The sequence below is a fragment of the Cherax quadricarinatus genome, chromosome 50, assembly GCF_038502225.1.
Source record: "Cherax quadricarinatus isolate ZL_2023a chromosome 50, ASM3850222v1, whole genome shotgun sequence".
NCBI lineage: Eukaryota > Metazoa > Arthropoda > Malacostraca > Decapoda > Parastacidae > Cherax > Cherax quadricarinatus.
In genome coordinates, this window is record NC_091341.1 from 25,912,009 (window position 1) to 25,934,274 (window position 22,266).

A 22,266-nucleotide genomic window follows, 5' to 3' on the forward strand; every position below is an offset into this window, starting at 1 on the left:
CCCTCACTAACCACCTTCCCCAGCATCACCAGACCTCGGGCCAAGAATGACAGTGCTGGGGATTTAGATACGTCAGCACGATGATGCACTGTGAAAGTGTCAGGAAAATGTGTATAGATATGAAGGTTATTTTGTAGGAAGTAGTTAAACCAACAAGATAATAAAACCAACAAGATAATAAAACCAACAAGATGATAAAACCAACAAGATAATAAAACCAACAAGATGATAAAACCAATAAGATGAAGTGTTTCTTCCTGTTAATATGAAATAAGGGAATCACAAAATTACTTTACGAAGGTGTATGTTATAGAATTTTAAGTATAACGCTGGAATACATTACCTTGACGTAAATACTATTAATGAAATGAAGAACATATGCAGATAAAGTAATTTTTATTACATACTATAAACATAAATATCTTTGAAAATTACCCAGGAAAGCACGAGTGTTCCAATAAATGACTTCACACACACACACACACACACACACACTCACACACACACACACACACACACACACACACACACACACACACACACACACACATCACTCAAATCCCGCATGAGTCAAACCCACATCAATGTTAGTGGCAACTTGAGATGCTCTTGTTGCCTCCCGGGTATAAATACTTCACATCCAGGTGACTGACGCGTTGTTCATTGGGAGCCGCTACAAGGTGCACAGTCTACCGCTCAGCGTTCTCATCTACCTTAAGGTACATTGTCCTCAAACAAGTTGAAAAAAATTACATATCCTGCATAAGAAATGGTGAAAATTTATCATAAGACTGTCTGAAAAACTTATGTATCATAAGTACGCAAATAGAAACTTTCGTGTCAAGGTACTACTGTATTGTTTGCAATCGTGTCATTACGATTTCGTGAGTCATATTAGGAAACGTTTTGTCACGAATGGCTTCTTTAGGACTGGAGAAGCCAGTCGTACATCAACGTTTCATCCGTAAACTATCCTAATACTGTGCTTCAATTGTTTTGCGCTTTCTTTTGATTATAATAATAAGAACGAGCTTCTCTTATTACACCTCTGCCTCGTTAGTAGTGATCAGGGTAAATACCAGTGACAATACCTACATGGAACATCACTTCCTCATGTAACTGATACCTCACAGGTGACGAAAGTCATGCAAGTGTGTCGTGTCATTCTTCAACTGACACCTCACAGGTGACGAGAGTCATGCCAGTGTGTCGTGTCATTCTTCAACTGACACCTCCTACTAGTTTTACTATTATTATTAATACTGCTATTACTTCTTCTACTAATACTAATACCAATACCAACAAATTTACACGTCTGACACCAGTGTAAGATTGTAAAATAACCAAAAATACTGTAAAGGGTTTTCTTGAAAGAAGCTTCAAGATGGTAACTATCATTGCAAAGGAGTGATGTTGCTGGAGATTTCGTAATTAAACCTGATTGACCAAACTTGACTGATGAAACCTGATGGACAAAATTTGATTACCTCATGTGTCCCAGTCGCTTCATAGCCCTAACGAATTTAGCGACTTACTATAAATATTAAACATATATTGGCTAAGTAAATACTCGCATGTTGACAAAGTAAAGAAAATCAGCTTGACAGAAAAATCCCAAAGTTGTCTTGTCAAACTGTCAAGCATAAAAGATGGTTACTTTCACAGACATATATCTGCTATGAAGATGAAAACGTGTTATATGCATGAGAATGAAACTCTAGTGCAATATTTGAGATTCTTTATTGAGAAAACGTTTCGCCACTGGTTGACGAATCGTGTACTTAAAAAAAAATCCCATATGTTAAACACGTGTCTTATTCATATACAATTTTATATAATATAACAGAGGTAAAACAATTATTTAACTATTTTCCACTGCACCAAAATGAATTCATATATAATAACATTTCAGTTTGACAAAGTCAGTCCCATGAGAAGGAGACCCCCAGGAAAACGACTCTCAGCATCTGAGCGAACGAGAGCCGTGATGCTGTACCTGAGCGGTGTGTCTGCACGAGACGTGTCTTTCAGGTTTCAGATTAGTGTCTCCAGTGTGTATAGATGTATAACTCAGTGGACTGAGGAAGAGGCAAAAATGAAATACAACAGAGATCTGCTTCAACCCTCCCAGGAAGCGATGGAGTCAACATCTACAGCAACACAACAACAGAAGATGACACCTGATCGTCATCTGTCTCACAAACTACAATCCTGCTTCAGCCCGAATGCCGTAAAATATTACTGGCAAGAAATCTCTCTGGATATTATGTTGAGATATTATTTACAACTTTACACACGTATCAATGCACATGATTCTCAATAAGTTTACTAAAATGCATTGAATATGTTTGATAAGATAGCAGTTTTATGAAGCTTAGTTCTCGGTACAACTCTTCATGATCGCAGGGAGTTCAAGTGACCTGGTTTGCAAACATTAATTAACACGGTGTACTTAAGTACACCATTTCACCGTCCAAAAATGGCTTCAGTCTCTCGTATCACATGGCGTTTCAAAGAGATGGACGCTATTTAATATTATGTTTATTTCAGAAATATTATATGATGTTATTACTGAAGGAAATACAGAATCCTTTAGTGTTGTGGTCAACACGTAAATAAACATTTACCAGTTGTTGTACTAAGCTTTTCTCTTCATCCCTGTGTAATATTATAAAGTACCTTATTTTGTCCTCATAACTTCATCTTTTCGTATCTGGATTGATTATTCAGAGGTATCACCTCTAGAACTTTAATGGGGACCCTCATCCTCAGAGAAGACAATAAACGTACCTCAGGGAAAACTCAAGGTTCTCCCCGGAGTTGTTTGAATATTTTCTTTTCCTACCACCCCTATATATATATATATATATATATATATATATATATATATATATATATATATATATATATATATATATATATATATATATATATATATATATTTATTTATATATATATTTTTATATATATATATATATATATATATATTTGTATATATATATATATATGTATATATATATATATATATATATATATATATATATATATATGTATATATATATATATATATATATATATATATATATATATATATATATATATATATATATATATATATATATATATATATATATATATATATATATATATATATATATATATGCAAAACAACCACTCTGAAAGAACAGAGAAATTCCAAGCGCTTTCGTGACTACTCAAATTATCAAGGAACTATGTTCCTTGATAATGTGAATAGTCACGAAAGCGATTGGAATTTCTCTATTCTTTCAGAGTGGTTGTTTTGCATATTTTGAAATCACCTGTTTACTGTGATCTTATTGCATATATATATATATATATATATATATATATATATATATATATATATATATATATATATATATATATATATATATATATATATATATATATATATATATATATATATATATATATATATATATATATATATATATATATTCATTTACATATTTTGTTTCTTCTAGGTAAACACATTGTTATTTGAAGGTTACAAAACAGTGTTGTTATCAACGCTGATCAACAATGCGTTAATAACTAGCTACGATGTGGGCGGAACCGTGGAGCAGGTGGGCGTGATGGTGGGTCAGGTGGTGGAGCAGGTGGGCGTGATGGTGAGTCAAGTGGTACAGCACCATCTCACCAGCTGTCACCTGGTACTCATCACCACTACACAACACTCACTAATTACCGCCAACATAATCAGGTGAAATATTTAAATCTTTATCGATAATTAAGTTTCCTCAAAATATTTATTAAATGATTTTAGCAATTTTTCAGTGAAATTTTTGTATTAAATTTTCTATACCAACTTGGAATGTTTATGTTCATCTATCGTATTCTCACATAAAATAAACTGGAATAGATTTACCATTGTTGTTAGTATATTCTCGTGAGTCGTCAATAGGTTAGACAAGTCACATAACAAAGAATCTCCCCTTTCTTTTTAACGATATGTCGATTGTGTTATAATCATATTTTTTAAAGCGGGGAACTGGTAAGCCAGCGGAAGGCCTCGGTCAGATGACCAAAAACTCCAGCGGTGGGCTCTCATATAAAACCCGCGTCAGGAAGCACTTTTCCTGTTTCCTGACAAACGTAACTTGGGTACGATGAAGGTAAAGCGTCTTCACAATAGATAGATAATATATATCTCTGTTTCTCAGACGCCTGAGTGAGAGTGTGGAGGCTGGCGTGCTAGTGGAGGTAGGCTGGGAATATTCCCAGGACCAGCTGGCCCAGGACCAACTCCAGCAGGGTGTCTGGGGCGACTCTAAGACTACCTGCCGGGGTCTCATCCTTGACTTCACCAACACCAACAATACTCATTCTGTCTTAAGGTAATTTTGTAACTGATACTGAAATCTGGAGCTGCAGCTGTCTGGTTCAGTGGACAATACAACTTGTACTGTCTGGCTTGTTGTTGTTGATATCTCGTGCGATTCGCAATTCCCTATTCATTAAAAATTAAAAAAAGCACAATATCGTGTCTGGAACATTACATAACTATTGGGTTCGACTTGATCCAATATCAGACTAATTAAATCTTATTATTTTATTTAAAAATGCTATTTTATATTTCAATAATAACTTTATCTTTCAAAATTGTATTCTGTTTTTACCTTTTTTCAGTCGGTACCTAAAAAAAAGGCAGAATGTAAAGTCTCTAAATCTATTTGGCAGGTGATGCGTCGGTCACTGATGCTACTGAAGAAAATAAATGCTAAGTGTATGGATAATTATTAAGTTTTGACATATATAAGTGAAAGAGGACGTACTGATGCTCTTGAAATCCCATATTTTGTAGGTTTCTTGAGAAAGCTGAATTATGGAAGTTACCTGAGACTCTGGTGATTGTGGTGGGAAGGAGAACTGAAGTGAAGGACGTGCTTCTCCACCATAGCTTCCACAACACTGTCCATGTTCTCTACTTGGCCCTCCATGACCTCACCCTCCATGACCTCACCCTTCATGAGCTCACCCTTGATGACCTCACCGTCCACAGCATCACTCTTAATGACCTCACTCTCCACGCATCACCACCAACACTACTTAACTCACGTAACAGACAACCAGTTGCACGAGGTCAGTATGTGTCTAATATCATTATTTCCCTAAAACATGACTGTCTTTCCTTCTTGTGTTTTTAAAACATCCTGAATAAAAGTGAAATTTCTGCTGCCGGAGAGTCATACAGTTGTGACTTGGATTTCTTTTCCAGAGCGAAAACTAGTCCCAATAATGTGGGCATCTGGTCTATATCTAATTCTTGAAAATATTAAAATCTTGTGATCTTGATGAAGTGTAAACAGAATTAGTTTTATATCCATAGATAATAAAATTTCTTCACATACTTTATATTTATTAAAAAGTAAATATTAATCAGCTGTATAATCATGTACTCTAGCGAGTGGAGGTGTGTGGGTGTACCGGAAGTGTTTGTACTGTAACAGAGGAGAGGCAGACATCCAGCTCCTCCACCTGTGGAACCTCACATCATTCACCCAAATCAAAGATGATTTATTTCAAGGTAATCACGAACTGGTTGGCTTATTTTAGACTTAAGACTCTCGACTACACGATGGTCATGTAGCTCACTAAAAGGAATATTTTATTCCCTAACGTTGTGAGAAAATTAATCTCTCAAATATATTGTATACACTAAGAGAAAGAATCTATTTCAATGCTAAAATACTATTTTTACTAGAATATTCACACACATTTCCCTAACAACATTCACTCTAACAACATCTATCAACACACATACACAACTAACAACACACACACACATCTAACAGCACACATACACATCTAACAACACATATACACATTACGAAACGAACTTATATAATTAAAACCTGGAGAGTTTACCTGGAGAGAGTTTCGGGGGTCAACGCCCCCGCGGCCCGGTCTGTGACCAGGCCTCCTGGTGGATCAGCGCCTGATCAACCAGGCTGTTGCTGCTGGCTGCACGCAAACCAACGTACGAGCCACAGCCCGGCTGATCAGGAACTGACTTTAGGTGCTTGTCCAGTGCCAGCTTGAAGACTGCCAGGGGTCTGTTGGTAATCCCCCTTATGTGTGCTGGGAGGCAGTTGAACAGTCTCGGGCCCCTGACACTTATTGTATGGTCTCTTAACGTGCTAGTGACACCCCTGCTTTTCATTGGGGGGATGGTGCATCGTCTGCCAAGTCTTTTGCTTTCGTAGTGAGTGATTTTCGTGTGCAAGTTCGGTACTAGTCCCTCTGGGATTTTCCAGGTGTATATAATCATGTATCTCTCCCTCCTGCGTTCCAGGGAATACAGGTTTAGAAACCTCAAGCGCTCCCAGTAATTGAGGTGTTTTATCTCCGTTATGCGCGCCGTGAAAGTTCTCTGTACATTTTCTAGGTCGGCAATTTCACCTGCCTTGAAAGGTGCTGTTAGAGTGCAGCAATATTCCAGCCTAGATAGAACAAGTGACCTGAAGAGTGTCATCATGGGCTTGGCCTCCCTAGTTTTGAAGGTTCTCATTATCCATCCTGTCATTTTTCTAGCAGATGCGATTGATACAATGTTATGGTCCTTGAAGGTGAGATCCTCCGACATAATCACTCCCAGGTCTTTGACGTTGGTGTTTCGCTCTATTTTGTGGCCAGAATTTGTTTTGTACTCTGATGAAGATTTAATTTCCTCATGTTTACCATATCTGAGTAATTGAAATTTCTCATCGTTGAACTTCATATTGTTTTCTGCAGCCCACTGAAAGATTTGGTTGATGTCCGCCTGGAGCCTTGCAGTGTCTGCAATGGAAGACACTGTCATGCAGATTCGGGTGTCATCTGCAAAGGAAGACACGGTGCTGTGGCTGACATCCTTGTCTATGTCGGATATGAGGATGAGGAACAAGATGGGAGCTAGTACTGTGCCTTGTGGAACAGAGCTTTTCACCGTAGCTGCCTCGGACTTTACTCTGTTGACGACTACTCTCTGTGTTCTGTTAGTGAGGAAATTATAGATCCATCGACCGACTTTTCCTGTTATTCCTTTAGCGCGCATTTTGTGCGCTATTACGCCATGGTCACACTTGTCGAAGGCTTTTGCAAAGTCTGTATATATTACATCTGCATTCTTTTTGTCTTCTAGTGCATTTAGGACCTTGTCGTAGTGATCCAGTAGTTGAGACAGACAGGAGCGACCTGTTCTAAACCCATGTTGCCCTGGGTTGTGTAACTGATGGGTTTCTAGATGGGTGGTGATCTTGCTTCTTAGGACCCTTTCAAAGATTTTTATGATATGGGATGTTAGTGCTATTGGTCTGTAGTTCTTTGCTGTTGCTTTACTGCCCCCTTTGTGGAGTGGGGTTATGTCTGTTGTTTTTAGTAACTGAGGGACGACCCCCATGTCCATGCTCCCTCTCCATAGGATGGAAAAGGCTCGTGATAGGGGCTTCTTGCAGTTCTTGATGAACACAGAGTTCCATGAGTCTGGCCCTGGGGCAGAGTGCATGGGCATGTCATTTATCGCCTGTTCGAAGTCATTTGGCGTCAGGATAACATCGGATAGGCTTGTGTTAATCAAATTTTGTGGCTCTCTCATAAAAAATTCATTTTGATCTTCGACTCTCAGTCTGGTTAGCGGCTTGCTAAAAACTGAGTCATATTGGGACTTGAGTAGCTCACTCATTTCCTTGTTGTCATCTGTGTAAGACCCATCTTGTTTAAGTAGGGGCCCAATACTGGACGTTGTTCTCGATTTTGATTTGGCATAGGAGAAGAAATACTTTGGGTTTCTTTCGATTTCATTTATGGCTTTTAGTTCTTCCCGCGATTCCTGACTCCTAAAGGATTCTTTTAGCTTAAGTTCGATGCTTGCTATTTCTCTGACCAGTGTCTCCCTGCGCATTTCAGATATATTGACCTCTTTTAGCCGCTCTGTTATTCTTTTCCGTCGCCTGTAAAGGGAGCGCCTGTCTCTTTCTATTTTACATCTACTCCTCCTTTTTCTTAGAGGAATAAGCCTTGTGCATACATCGAGTGCCACCGAGTTAATCTGTTCTAGGCATAAGTTTGGGTCTGTGTTGCTTAGTATATCTTCCCAGCTTATATCGGTTAGGACTTGGTTTACTTGGTCCCACTTTATGTTTTTGTTATTGAAGTTGAATTTGGTGAATGCTCCCTCGTGACTAGTCTCATTTTGTCGGTCTGGGGCTCCACGCATACATGTCTGAACCTCAATTATGTTGTGATCTGAGTATATTGTTTTTGATATGGTGACATTTCTTATCAGATCATCATTGTTAGTGAAGATGAGGTCTAGTGTATTCTCCAGTCTAGTAGGCTCTATTATTTGCTGGTTTAAATTGAATTTTGTGCAGAGATTTAAAAGCTCGTGTGAGTGTGAGTTTTCATCAGAGCTGCCTCCTGGTGTTATTACTGCAACAATATTATTTGCTATATTCCTCCATTTTAGGTGCCTTAAGTTGAAATCCCCCAGGAGCAAGATGTTGGGTGCAGGAGCTGGAAGATTTTCCAGACAGTGGTCAATTTTTAACAGCTGTTCCTGGAATTGCTGGGATGTTGCATCCGGAGGCTTGTAGACTACCACAATGACTAGGTTTTGGTTCTCGACCTTTACTGCTAAAACTTCCACTACGTCATTTGAGGCATTAAGCAGTTCTGTGCAAACAAGTGACTCTGCAATGTACAGGCCAACCCCCCCCCCTTTTGCCTGTTCACTCTGTCACATCTGTATAGGTTGTAACCTGGGATCCATATTTCATTGTCCAAGTGATCCTTTATGTGGGTCTCAGTGAAAGCCGCGAACATTGCCTTTGCCTCTGCAAGCAGTCCACGGATGAAAGGTATTTTGTTGTTTGTTGCTGGCTTTAGACCCTGTATATTTGCAAAGAAGAATGTTATCGGACTGGTGGTATTGTTGGTACTGGGGGGGGATTTTTTTTCCGGCATTAGTATCTGTATCTGTTGGTTTGGAGTGGAGGCCATCGACTGTGGTTCCACTCCAGGAATGACTGGATTTGGTGTACGATTTCTGCCATTTCCTGCCAGTTTTTTTTCCTTCCTGGCACTAAAAAACCTCTCCCTCTTGAGTGGCTGTGGCTACCCAGGTTTTCCCATGGCCTGGATGTTTTGTATCTTTTTGTCCCCTTTAGATGGTATGCCTGGCAATTGAAGTTATAGCACAGTCTTTCCTGTACTGAAGAGGTACACATTTCAGGGTGAAAAAGCTTACAGGAAGGGAGTTTGCATTTTCCTGTTGTCATATGGGCATGACATTTTCTAGGGTGGTCATAGTTGCATGTCCCATCTGTTTTTCCAGATTTCCCATGCCAGCAGATACCAAGTGCATAGTATGTGCACAGGCTTGGTTTCCGTTTGCCTTGGGTTTCTGTGACTGTATTCCCTGTTGGTGCATGTTTCCCTGTCTTACTCCTATCCTCCCTAGCACCAACAATGGAGCTCCCACCAGTTGTTTTTGGTAATTTATCCTCACTATTGCTATTGGAGTCCTCTTGTTTGCTATTTCCTGCGGTATTTCTAGTTTGCAATATTGGTTTTATCTTGTCTTTGACTACACTTGTTTCCCTACTATGGCTCCTGTCCTCTATGAGGTCATTTATATGTATTCCTTCCTGCGTATAATTCCCGACTACCTGGACAAAATCTCCAGCTTCACCATTACTGTCTCCCAGGACAGTATCTCCAGCTTCACCATTTCTGTCTCCCAGGACAGCACCTACAGCTTCACCATTACTGTCTCCCAGGACAGCACTATCAGCCCCACATTTACTGACTACCAGGACATCACCTCCAGCCTTACAGTTTGTGACTACATGGCCAGTATCAAGGGCAGTACCATTCAGCCCAGACTTTTTATGTTCCCATCTGTTGTAGAAAGCTTCCAGGTTTTCTATGAAAGCAGCTTTGATGTTATCCTCTTTTAATACCCTTGTGATTTTAGTCCACAGATTTTCCTCATTTGGGCATACCCAAAAGCACTTCTCTGTTTTAATACTGCTTGTAGCTAGTTCTGGGATATCTGCACAAGGAGCGTGACACCAATTTCCACAAAAATGACAATTTATCCATGTGGAAGCCCGTTTGTTTGACTGACCACAGACTACACACAGCTTCATAATGATTTGAATGGTTGATTTACTGCAATTCTACTAGCAATCATCACTCAAAATAATAATAGTAATTTATGATATTATTACACATAACTTGCAAATTATATTTCTTTACCAGAGCAATTTCATAACTTCTGGGGCAAAAACCTGAAGATGTCAACCGTTCTGTACTTCCCCTTCATGGATTACACCCTAGAAAATAGTGAACAAGGAAGTACAGTGTCACTCAAGGATTGTCTTGATGCTAGACTTCTGTCTTTATTCGCTAAAACACTCAACACGAGGTAGATTTCTCTGTTTCTTTCGTGTTAATTGTGTGTCAGTTGAGTCAACTGTAAGAAAAAAGGTACCGTAAATTATTTTAAATGAAAAGGAATTGAGGCTGAAAATATGTTTAGAAAGATATTATTTAAAGAAGTATCCATCTGATATATTTTGTGGATGGTGCTGTATGACTCTTAGGGATTTAGCGCTTCCACCGTGAATAAGACATTTAAAGTGTTTTATTTCTGTGCATTCGTTGTCAATAAAGTCAAATATTCTGATCCAATTCTATATGTTTAAAAGCTAACTATATCTACATGCTGTCATTTGTTCTCCTTACTCACAAGTTTTCAGATTCATGAGGCTCCAGAGAGACAATATGGCATGCAGAAGAATGGCCGGTTCACTGGCATCACGGGACAACTGCAGCGGGAAGAGGCAGACATGGGTGGATCAATGGGACCGCTTGCTGAACGGATCCCAGCCATGGAATTCTTGTGGGTAATTGAAGCTGACCCGCTGGCCATCGTGTCTTTAAAGCCAACTATCTCGCCACAACTTCTCTCGCTCTCTAAACCTTTTACAGGTAAGTAGTTTGTAATATACTTAGTTACTCACATAATAAGAATGATTCCCTACATCAGCTGTGTTTACTAGCATATTTTTTTATATACGTATAAAGCTAAGAATTAGACGAATGCACACAGGATACAAATGAACAGAGAATAATGGGTAGTTTTCTCTATGACAGTAGTACTATTTACAACACTCCTACATGATATAATATCCAATTACTTCTTCAGGAGAACTATGGCTGACGTTGTTGCTGAGTATGGTGTTGTGGAGCGGGATCCTGTGGTTGCTGCAGAAGGTATGGTGTTGGGTCACAGGTACACACACAGTCAACTTCATCACCATCCTTCTGTATGGCTGGGGCGCACTCCTGGCCAACCTGCCCTCAGACCCTTCCGTCAACAAAGCAGAAAAAGTAAAGTTGTCCAGCTTTGTCAGTGAAGTTATTTCTAATGTCTTACTTAACGCACATCTGTTCTACGTTTTAAGTATATTATATTTACTCTTCTTCTGGTGAAATATTAGTTACAAAACCCAATAACCATCCAACAAATTTAAATTCCCAGAGGCAACTCTGAAGGTTTATTTCTAGTTATTTACTCAGCCAAATCTTCCAGACAAATTCCTGCTGCTGAGAGGAAGGATCAGTATGGTGAATTTAGGGGTCATAACTCCCCTGTAAAATAATGAATTATTCAATTAATCATCTGTTTACATGCATTTTATGTTGGGTCTTTCTAAGCTAGATCTTAGTGAAACATTGATCTTCAGGCTACTTTGTTAAGTTACTACATAAAAGGAAGAAAATTTTCATAATTGAAAAAAGACTTAGACAACTTACTGTGCAATACTCATTCCCTCTTTATAACAATCCTAAGGATTTTGCTTTATTTTTTATATAAATGAATTTCGAGCATTGAATTACCGAAAGAGGCATTAACCATCCTTGATAATCTCATGTTATTCAACATGCCTGGAACTTAAACTTCCTCAAGAGGCCAGTGAGCTGTAGTTGAAGTCTCAGGAGCTAGAAGTGAACCCTAACATGGAGACTAACGCGTCAGTCCAAGAAAATGGTGTTTAAACTACTTAAACCCGTCTAACTAATTAGTAGATGAGCCCTGAGCTGCAGCTCAGCACAACTGCTCACTGTACCGATATTTTCTAACGCTTGTGTTTCTTTTGAAGGTGAAAATGTGTAAAATTTCCGATTCCATTAGTTGTGTTATTGCGAATATTAATAAAATTAATATCACTTCTAGATGGTCTGTCTGGTCATAACCACGAGATGTAGTTCTTACTTCTACTTTTCCAGGTGTTGGAGGGCGCGTGGTTGATGTTCTGTCTGGTCATAACCACGAGATGTAGTTCTTACTTCTACTTTTCCAGGTGTTGGAGGGCGCATGATTGATGTTCTGTCTGGTCATAACCACGAGATGTAGTTCTTGCTTCTACTTTTCCAGGTGTTGGTGGGCGCGTGGTTGATGTTCTGTCTGGTCATAACCAAGAGATGTAATTCTTGCTTCTACTTTTCCAGGTGTTGGTGGGCGCGTGGTTGATGTTCTGTCTGGTCATAACCACGAGATGTAATTCTTGCTTCTACTTTTCCAGGTGATGGTGGGCGCGTGGTTGACGTTCTGTCTGGTCATAACCACGAGATGTAGTTCTTGCTTCTACTTTTCCAGGTGTTGGTGAGCGCGTGGCTGATGTTCTGTCTGGTCATAACCACGAGATGTAATTCTTGCTTCTACTTTTCCAGGTGTTGGTGGGCGCGTGGTTGATGTTCTGTCTGGTCATAACCACGAGATGTAATTCTTGCTTCTACTTTTCCAGGTGATGGTGGGCGCGTGGTTGACGTTCTGTCTGGTCATAACCACGAGATGTAGTTCTTGCTTCTACTTTTCCAGGTGTTGGTGGGCGCGTGGTTGATGTTCTGTCTGGTCATAACCAAGAGATGTAATTCTTGCTTCTACTTTTCCAGGTGTTGGTGGGCGCGTTGTTGTTCTGTCTGGTCATATCCTTGAGATGTAGTTCTTGCTTCTACTTTTCCAGGTGTTGGTGGGCGCGTGGTTGATGTTCTGTCTGGTCATAAGCACAGGTTACAGCTCCTCACTAGTCGCTCATCTGTCAGTCCAGGAGAAAACTAAACCTCCGGAAACTTACGAGGACCTGGTGACTCTGAACAACTGGAAGTGGGGCATTGAATCCTGGGTGTTAAATGGAGCTGTGTTGCTCTATTTCCTAGAGCATACCGACCCTCAAATACAAAAATTATACAAGGGAATGGAGGTCAGTATGCAAATTTATTATTAAATGAAAAAAGACGCAAGTTGCAAAACAAGATTTACTGGTATTAATTTTTACTATAATCCCCAATGAATTCTGCCTATTTGCATCTTGTACTGCAATACTGTCTACAGTAGCACATTTGAATCTACTCAGAATTCTATATTCACAAGTTGTTGTCAATTACAAAAAAGCTACCCTATCTAGTACTGATAATTGCATGTCACTACGTATGTTTATTCCATGGCTACAAGAGAGTGACGGTGACGAAGGGACTGGAGAAGGTGAAAGCAGGAGGCTACTCGTTTATGAGCATCAAACATGGTACGAAGATGACCATCGACTCCCTGTACAGTGACATTTATGGCCAAACACCCTACTACCTCGGCCACGGAGTGATTCAGATATTAGCTGGATTTGGATGGGGTTTCAGGCAGGTATAATGTTAATATTCTTGAACCTTAAGGGATTATTTAACGGGTATTATTCTTATGCAATTTTAAATGTACTGAAAATAATATGAAATCACACATTAATAATATTATGAAATCACACATTAGGTGTACTTATTTAAGGCTGGTCTAATTATGCAACAACTGGTTTGCAGTTAACATAATTCACTGGCATTTAAAGGAGATGCTTCTGCGAGGCATCAATAAGATTAAGACCAGTGGCAGGAGACACTTTTTCTTTTCTCCTGACGAAAATTACGCAAAATTCGAAAACATTCTCTCTCTCTCTCTCTCTCTCTCTCTCTCTCTCTCTCTCTCTCTCTCTCTCTCTCTCTCTCTCTCTCTCTCTCTCTCTCTCTCTCTCTCTCTCTCTCTCTCTCTCTCTCTCTGTCTCTCTCTCTGAACTATGACTAATTGGATCCCCAAACTGGGATCTTACTCAGCATTTCAATGTTGCAACAATATTATGATCATAAATAATAATAATCTCTATACTTTCTGACTTTTTTCACTTTAGGAAAGGTGCTCCATTTTACAACAGATTCATGCAGTTGATGGTTCGACTGCAAGACGCTGGAATTGTCAGCCGCCTCATGAAAGAAGTGTTTGAACAACGTGTAAGAGAAAACAAAGCAGCTGCAGCACTCAATCAACAAGCTATCACGAGCACTACTCCATATGTGAGCACCTCACACTTAATAGTAATAATAGTAACAGTAATAGTAATTATAATAATAATAATAATGTCAGAACCTAGGTTTCAATCCCGGTCCTTTAATCTAATGTATGGAAAAATGCCTAGATAATGGCCAGATATCAATATTTAAAATGATAAGCCTTTTACATCATATCGAATATGACTGAATCTTTGATATATACATAATAATAATGTATATATATATATATATATATATATATATATATATATATATATATATATATATATATATATATATATATATATATATATATATATATATATATATATATATATATATATATATATTTATTTATCACACTGGCCGATTCCCACCAAGGCAGGGTGGCCCGAAAAAGAAAAACTTTCACCATCATTCACTCCATCACTGTCTTGCCAGAAGGGTGCTTTACACTACAGTTTTTAAACTGCAACATTAACACCCCTCCTTCAGAGTGCAGGCACTGTACTTCCCATCTCCAGGACTCAAGTCCGGCCTGCCGGTTTCCCTGAACCCCTTCATAAATGTTACTTTGCTCACACTCCAACAGCACGTCAAGTATTAAAAACCATTTGTCTCCATTCACTCCTATCAAACACGCTCACGCATGCCTGCTGGAAGTCCAAGCCCCTCGCACACAAAACCTCCTTTACCCCCTCTCTCCAACCTTTCCTAGGCCGACCCCTACCCCGCCTTCCTTCCACTACAGACTGATACACTCTTGAAGTCATTCTGTTTCGCTCCATTCTCTCTACATGTCCGAACCACCTCAACAACCCTTCCTCAGCCCTCTGGACAACAGTTTTGGTAATCCGCACCTCCTCCTAACTTCCAAACTACGAATTCTCTGCATTATATTCACACCACACATTGCCCTCAGACATGACATCTCCACTGCCTCCAGCCTTCTCCTCGCTGCAACATTCATCACCCATGCTTCACACCCATATAAGAGCGTTGGTAAAACTATACTCTCATACATTCCCCTCTTTGCCTCCAAGGACAAAGTTCTTTGTCTCCACAGACTCCTAAGTGCACCACTCACTCTTTTCCCCTCATCAATTCTATGATTCACCTCATCTTTCATAGACCCATCCGCTGACACGTCCACTCCCAAATATCTGAATACATTCACCTCCTCCATACTCTCTCCCTCCAATCTGATATTCAATCTTTCATCACCTAATCTTTTTGTTATCCTCATAACCTTACTCTTTCCTGTATTCACCTTTAATTTTCTTCTTTTGCACACCCTTCCAAATTCATCCACCAATCTCTGCAACTTCTCTTCAGAATCTCCCAAGAGCACAGTGTCATCAGCAAAGAGCAGCTGTGACAACTCCCACTTTGTGTGTGATTCTTTATCTTTTAACTCCACGCCTCTTGCCAAGACCCTCGCATTTACTTCTCTTACAACCCCATCTATAAATATATTAAACAACCACGGTGACATCACACATCCTTGTCTAAGGCCTACTTTTACTGGGAAATAATTTCCCTCTTTCCTACATACTCTAACTTGAGCCTCACTATCCTCGTAAAAACTCTTCACTGCTTTCAGTAACCTACCTCCTACACCATACACTTGCAACATCTGCCACATTGCCCCCCTATCCACCCTGTCATACACCTTTTCCAAATCCATAAATGCCACAAAGACCTCTTTAGCCTTATCTAAATACTGTTCACTTATATGTTTCACTGTAAACACCTGGTCCACACACCCCCTACCTTTCCTAAAGCCTCCTTGTTCATCTGCTATCCTATTCTCCGTCTTACTCTTAATTCTTTCAATAATAACTCTACCATACACTTTACCAGGTATACTCAGCAGACTTATCCCCCTATAATTTTTGCACTCTCTTTTATCCCCTTTGCCTTTATACAAAGGAACTATGCATGCTCTCTGCCAATCCCTAGGTACCTTACCCTCTTCCATACATTTATTAAATAATTGCACCAACCACTCCAAAACTATATCCCCACCTGCTTTTAACATTTCTATCTTTATCCCATCAATCCCGGCTGCCTTACCCCCTTTCATTTTACCTACTGCCTCACGAACTTCCCCCACACTCACAACTGGCTCTTCCTCACTCCTACAAGATGTTATTCCTCCTTGTCCTATACACGAAATCACAGCTTCCCTATCTTCATCAACATTTAACAATTCCTCAAAATATTCCCTCCATCTTCCCAATACCTCTAACTCTCCATTTAATAACTCTCCTCTCCTATTTTTAACTGACAAATCCATTTGTTTTCTAGGCTTTCTTAACTTGTTAATCTCACTCCAAAACTTTTTCTTATTTTCAACAAAATTTGTTGATAACATCTCACCCACTCTCTCATTTGCTCTCTTTTTACATTGCTTCACCACTCTCTTAACCTCTCTCTTTTTCTCCATATACTCTTCCCTCCTTGCATCACTTTTACTTTGTAAAAACTTCTCATATGCTAACTTTTTCTCCCTTACTACTCTCTTTACATCATCATTCCACCAATCGCTCCTCTTCCCTCCCGCACCCACTTTCCTGTAACCACAAACTTCTGCTGAACACTCTAACACTACATTTTTAAACCTACCCCATACCTCTTCGATCCCATTGCCTATGCTCTCATTAGCCCATCTATCCTCCAATAGCTGTTTATATCTTACCCTAACTGCCTCCTCTTTTAGTTTATAAACCTTCACCTCTCTCTTCCCTGATGCTTCTATTCTCCTTGTATCCCATCTACCTTTTATTCTCAGTGTAGCTACAACTAGAAAGTGATCTGATATATCTGTGGCCCCTCTATAAACATGTACATCCTGAAGTCTACTCAACAGTCTTTTATCTACCAATACATAATCCAACAAACTACTGTCATTTCGCCCTACATCATATCTTGTATACTTATTTATCCTCTTTTTCTTAAAATATGTATTACCTATAACTAAACCCCTTTCTATACAAAGTTCAATCAAAGGGCTCCCATTATCATTTACACCTGGCACCCGAAACTTACTTACCACACCCTCTCTAAAAGTTTCTCCTACTTTAGCATTCAGGTCCCCTACCACAATTACTCTCTCACTTGGTTCAAAGGCTCCTATACATTCACTTAACATCTCCCAAAATCTCTCTCTCTCCTCTACATTCCTCTCTTCTCCAGGTGCATACACGCTTATTATAACCCACTTTTCGCATCCAACCTTTACTTTAATCCACATAATTCTTGAATTTACACATTCATATTCTCTTTTCTCCTTCCATAACTGATCATTTAACATTACTGCTACCCCTTCCTTTGCTCTAACTCTCTCAGATACTCCAGATTTAATCCCATTTATTTCCCCCCACTGAAACTCCCCTACCCCCTTCAGCGTTGTTTCGCTTAGGGCCAGGACATCCAACTTCTTTTCATTCATAACATCAGCAATCATCTGTTTCTAGTCATCCGCACTACATCCACGCACATTTAAGCATCCCAGTTTTATAAAGTTTTTCTTCTTCTCTTTTTTAGTAAATGTCTACAGGAGAAGGGATTACTAGCCCATTGCTCCCGGCATTTTAGTCGCCTCATATTTATATATATATATATATATATATATATATATATATATATATATATATATATATATATATATATATACATATATATACATATATATATATATATATATATATATATATATATATATATATATATATATATATATTTATATATATATATATATATATATATATATATATATATATATATATATATATATATATATATATATATATTTATATATATATATATATATATATATATATATATATATATATATATATATATATATATATATATATATATATATATATATATATATATATATATATATATTGATCACCTGTACAAAATTTATTTATATTTCAAATTTCCAGGAAGAGGAGAGCAGAGTGGTGTTGGGAATGAATCACCTGCAAGGAGCATTCTACATGCTACTGCTGGGTACAGGAGTGGCCTTCCTCACCCTGCTGGGGGAGAACCTTGCCCACTGGTGCTCCTCGCCTCAGTAACCACCTCCCCCGGCTAGGGGAGAACCTCACCCACTGGTGCTCCTCGCCTTAGTAACCACTCCACCCTACTGGGGGAGAATCTTGACCTCTGGTGCTCCTCGCCTCAGTAACCACCTTCCCCAGCATCACCAGACCTCGGGCCAAGAATGACAACATGAGATTCTTTATGAAACTGTTAGATGTTGTGGGTGTTGTGTATGATGCTACACAATCAACAAGATGATAAACAGAGTATCTTTTCTTATCATGAATGATGTTTTTTCTCAAAAGTAATAAACACGTTAGTGTGTTTTATGAAATTACTATACGTAGCAGAGTGTAATAGATTTTTTAGTACTATTCACAAACTCATTAAGCTTACATGAATGCTGTTAATGTAATGAAGGATGGATACGGAAAAAGTGAATTTATGATACGTAGCTGAAAATATTTTTTGACGGTTTTATACAGTAAACAAGTGTGGTCAGTTAAATCGTTTGTACACACACATACACACACATACACACACACACACATACACACATTAAGCTTCCCTCACACACACACACACACACACACACACACACACACACACACACACACTACTAAAAATCCTTCACGAGTCGGATTAATGTTATTGGTAACTTGAAATGCGCTCGCTGCCTCCCGGTTATAAAGGCTTCACGCCACGGATATTGCTGCATTGTTTATTGAGTGTCGTCCCAGGACGCACAGTCTGCCAAACAGCACAGTCATCGAAAGGTACGCTGTCCCCAAACAAACTGAAAATAATTTACCTGTGGTGATTAACTTAAACATAAGAGATGGTGAAGATTTATTAATATACTAGTGGGAAATTTTTGTTTGTGGAGCACAAGAACAAATAAAAGCTATTGAAGAGGTTTTGAAGTATTAAGAATGTAACTGAGCCAGGAATTGTATTGCCGAAGAGATGTTATCCTCTCTCACAATTTTTTTAAATAATGTCTCTAGGAACACTTTTCATGGTTTTTGTGTATTTTCAATTTCAACAAGTATGTAAATTATTAAGGACGTTGGAGTATCTGTGAGTTAAAATTTTATATGTAAGAATAACTTGATTCATCGTATATATTTTTGCTACGAAAACCCGTTGATGTAGTGGATTTTCTCAGAAAAGTACTGCTAGACTGGAACTCTCAGTATATGACTATCTTATACATTAATAGTTTTTTTTTTTTTGAGGGGACTGGGGGAAGACCACGAAGTTTCCTATGGTTTTAGGTCTGAAAAATATTATCATCTACTTTTGTTCTTGACAGTAAAGGCACAAACTTCATTCTGTTAGTGGACATTTGGCTGATATAACAGGTTCATCAAAATAGAATCGATGCCTGTGATGAGTTCGTTTCATTATTTTTTAACTCTGTCGAGTAGCTATATATACTATGTGGCAGACAACCCTTAGATACCAACCTAATTATAGTGCACAGCTTGTGGTCAATTTTCTTTTGTTTTGGAATGATATTGTCATTGGTGGGGTTGAGAGCCAACAACTTCAGCAACATTCTTGTAAATTGTGTCATCTTGAAAGTTTTCTAACATGACTTTTACATCAGGCTGTTGATTCTTCACGAAAATGTTCATAAGCTCACCAACATTGGTAATGTAGGCTCTTTTGTTAACAAACATTATATACAATGTTGATATGCTTTTTTTTCATTAGGTTCTTACTGGACATCGACGAGGTCCTAACTGATTGAAGTCTGCCTTGTTGAGGATGAGTGTCTCACGTATGAGTGGGGTATATTCACTCTTCCTCGACGAATTGGAGACTTTCATTCCTGTAAACATCAATTGAAAAGCATATAACATGTCTCCTAGTTCTGTTGTGATGGTGGGAGAAGAAATGTAACAAATTATTCTTGTAAGCTGGTTGTCACGACATAAACGAGAGCTTGTTATCATCTTCGATAAGCAGCAAATCGAGATACGGTAGTGGTTGTCTTTATCTATTTCTAGAGTGAACTTTATAGGTTCCAGAGTGCTCGTGGTGTTGAGGATGTTATTCAGATGCAAGTACTGCATCCAAGTAACTGATATGGGGATAGTGCTAGGATAAGATTTAATTCTCAATCTTTCACATAAAAATAAGCTAAGGGGTTATCCCATGGCCATCCCGAACAGTTGCTTGAATTTATTTCTCTCAACGTACATATAATCCAATGAAATTTAAAAACTTGGCAAGAAACAAACAATTCTATATCTTCAGTATTCACCCTGCTTAGAAGGTCTGGGTCGAATTGTACATTTGTAAATAAGGCAGCGACGTCGAAACTCGCGAGTTTCTTATCACTTACGGCTTTCCTTACGCGACCAAGAAGGTCACCCACGTGTTTCAGGTGAGCTTCACTAATTCCTAGAAATTTTGACAAACATATGGCACAAGAAATGAGGCGTGGTCTCAGACAGTGCCGCAGGGGTGTTGACCCCCGAAACCCTCTCCAGGTAAACTCCAGGTAAGCCCCTACCAGCTTGAGATAAGTGGTGTCAATACCCAATGTGAGGGGGACCTTAAAGAGTCATTATGTGTGTGTGTCTAAGCGAACCATAATCGGAGACAAGAGTGTTGGCGTCGCCTAGTAAATCCTGTCTTCTGGCGTAGGATTATAGCAACCTTTATATAAGTTAGATATGGTGATCCAAAACCACCACTTTGGCCACTCTGAGTTTTACGACTGTTTCCTACAAGGATTCATTACTGCAGCCACTTTGGACTCTAGTCACCCTGCCGCTGCATCCAAAAACTCAGAAATGAGTCCGATTATAACATTCCCACCCCAACAACAGACAAAAGAGGACTGGTCATTCTTAACCGTACATATTACAGCAATACCTTACAAGATTTATATTTGAAGAAGAAAAACCATTACATATGCATAAATTTCTTTGCTAATGAAAAGTTAATTGAATCATTTGTTATAAACTTACTTTCTGCAGCACAAAAGTAAACAAACGCATCACATTTCAGTTTGACAGAACAAGTCCAATGCAGAGGAGACCTTCGACAAAGCGCCTGACAACGACCGAGCGAACCCAAGCTGTAATGCTGTACCTGGGCGGTATGTCAGCACGAGACATTGCGCTGAAATATCAAATTGGTGTCTCAACTGTTTATAAATGCATAAATAAGTGGATTGACGAAGCAAGAGTTACTGAGCGGTGTCGCAAAAAGCCGTCACAATATCCTAAGAAAAAACTGACCTCATCTACCACCACTGCACAACAGAGGAACGTGACACCTGTTTCTCATCTCTCACATAAACTGCATCTTCGTTACAATCCAAAAACCATAGACTGTTATTGGCAACACGTCTCTCAGCAAATTATGACTGAATATTATTTACTCTTTTGCAGACGTAACATTCCTGGAAAAATGTCTATTAGTGATATTATGACTCCTGGATATGGATACGGCTATCATTAATGACTACGATAACTTTATGTGATTTGGCTTGCTAGTTTACGTGACCTGGCTTGCTGGTTCATGTGATATACCTTACGAATTCACGTGACCTGGCTTGCTAAGTGACCTAGCTTTCTAGTTCCAGTAGAAATAATGTGACACGAGAAACATTCAACATTTATAATTTAGCTCTGAATGGTGCCTTGTTGCTGGTGAAGGACTCTTGTTCCAGGGAATTGGCGCTACCTCTTCCTTCCTTCTATTTACTAAACAACTGTAAGACTTTAACAAGGGAAAATCATCTGTCATATCATTGTTCTGCAATTCACGGATTTAATAAAGGTAAAAAAA

General features: G+C 38.8%; 1 protein-coding gene across 1 annotated transcript; it reads left to right on the top strand.

Annotated features, from left to right (window-relative positions):
* The first annotated feature begins 3,617 nt into the window (after positions 1 to 3,617).
* On the top strand, positions 3,618 to 21,936 carry LOC128695302 (glutamate receptor ionotropic, kainate 2-like). The gene is made up of 12 exons (XM_070095346.1): positions 3,618 to 3,745; positions 4,206 to 4,379; positions 4,847 to 5,124; positions 5,447 to 5,569; positions 10,288 to 10,453; positions 10,781 to 11,019; positions 11,237 to 11,421; positions 13,059 to 13,295; positions 13,547 to 13,725; positions 14,262 to 14,424; positions 18,357 to 18,487; positions 21,450 to 21,936. The coding sequence occupies exons 1-12, from the start codon at positions 3,618 to 3,620 to the stop codon at positions 21,934 to 21,936; spliced, it is 2,490 nt and encodes an 829-aa protein (XP_069951447.1).
* The last annotated feature ends 330 nt before the right edge of the window (positions 21,937 to 22,266 follow it).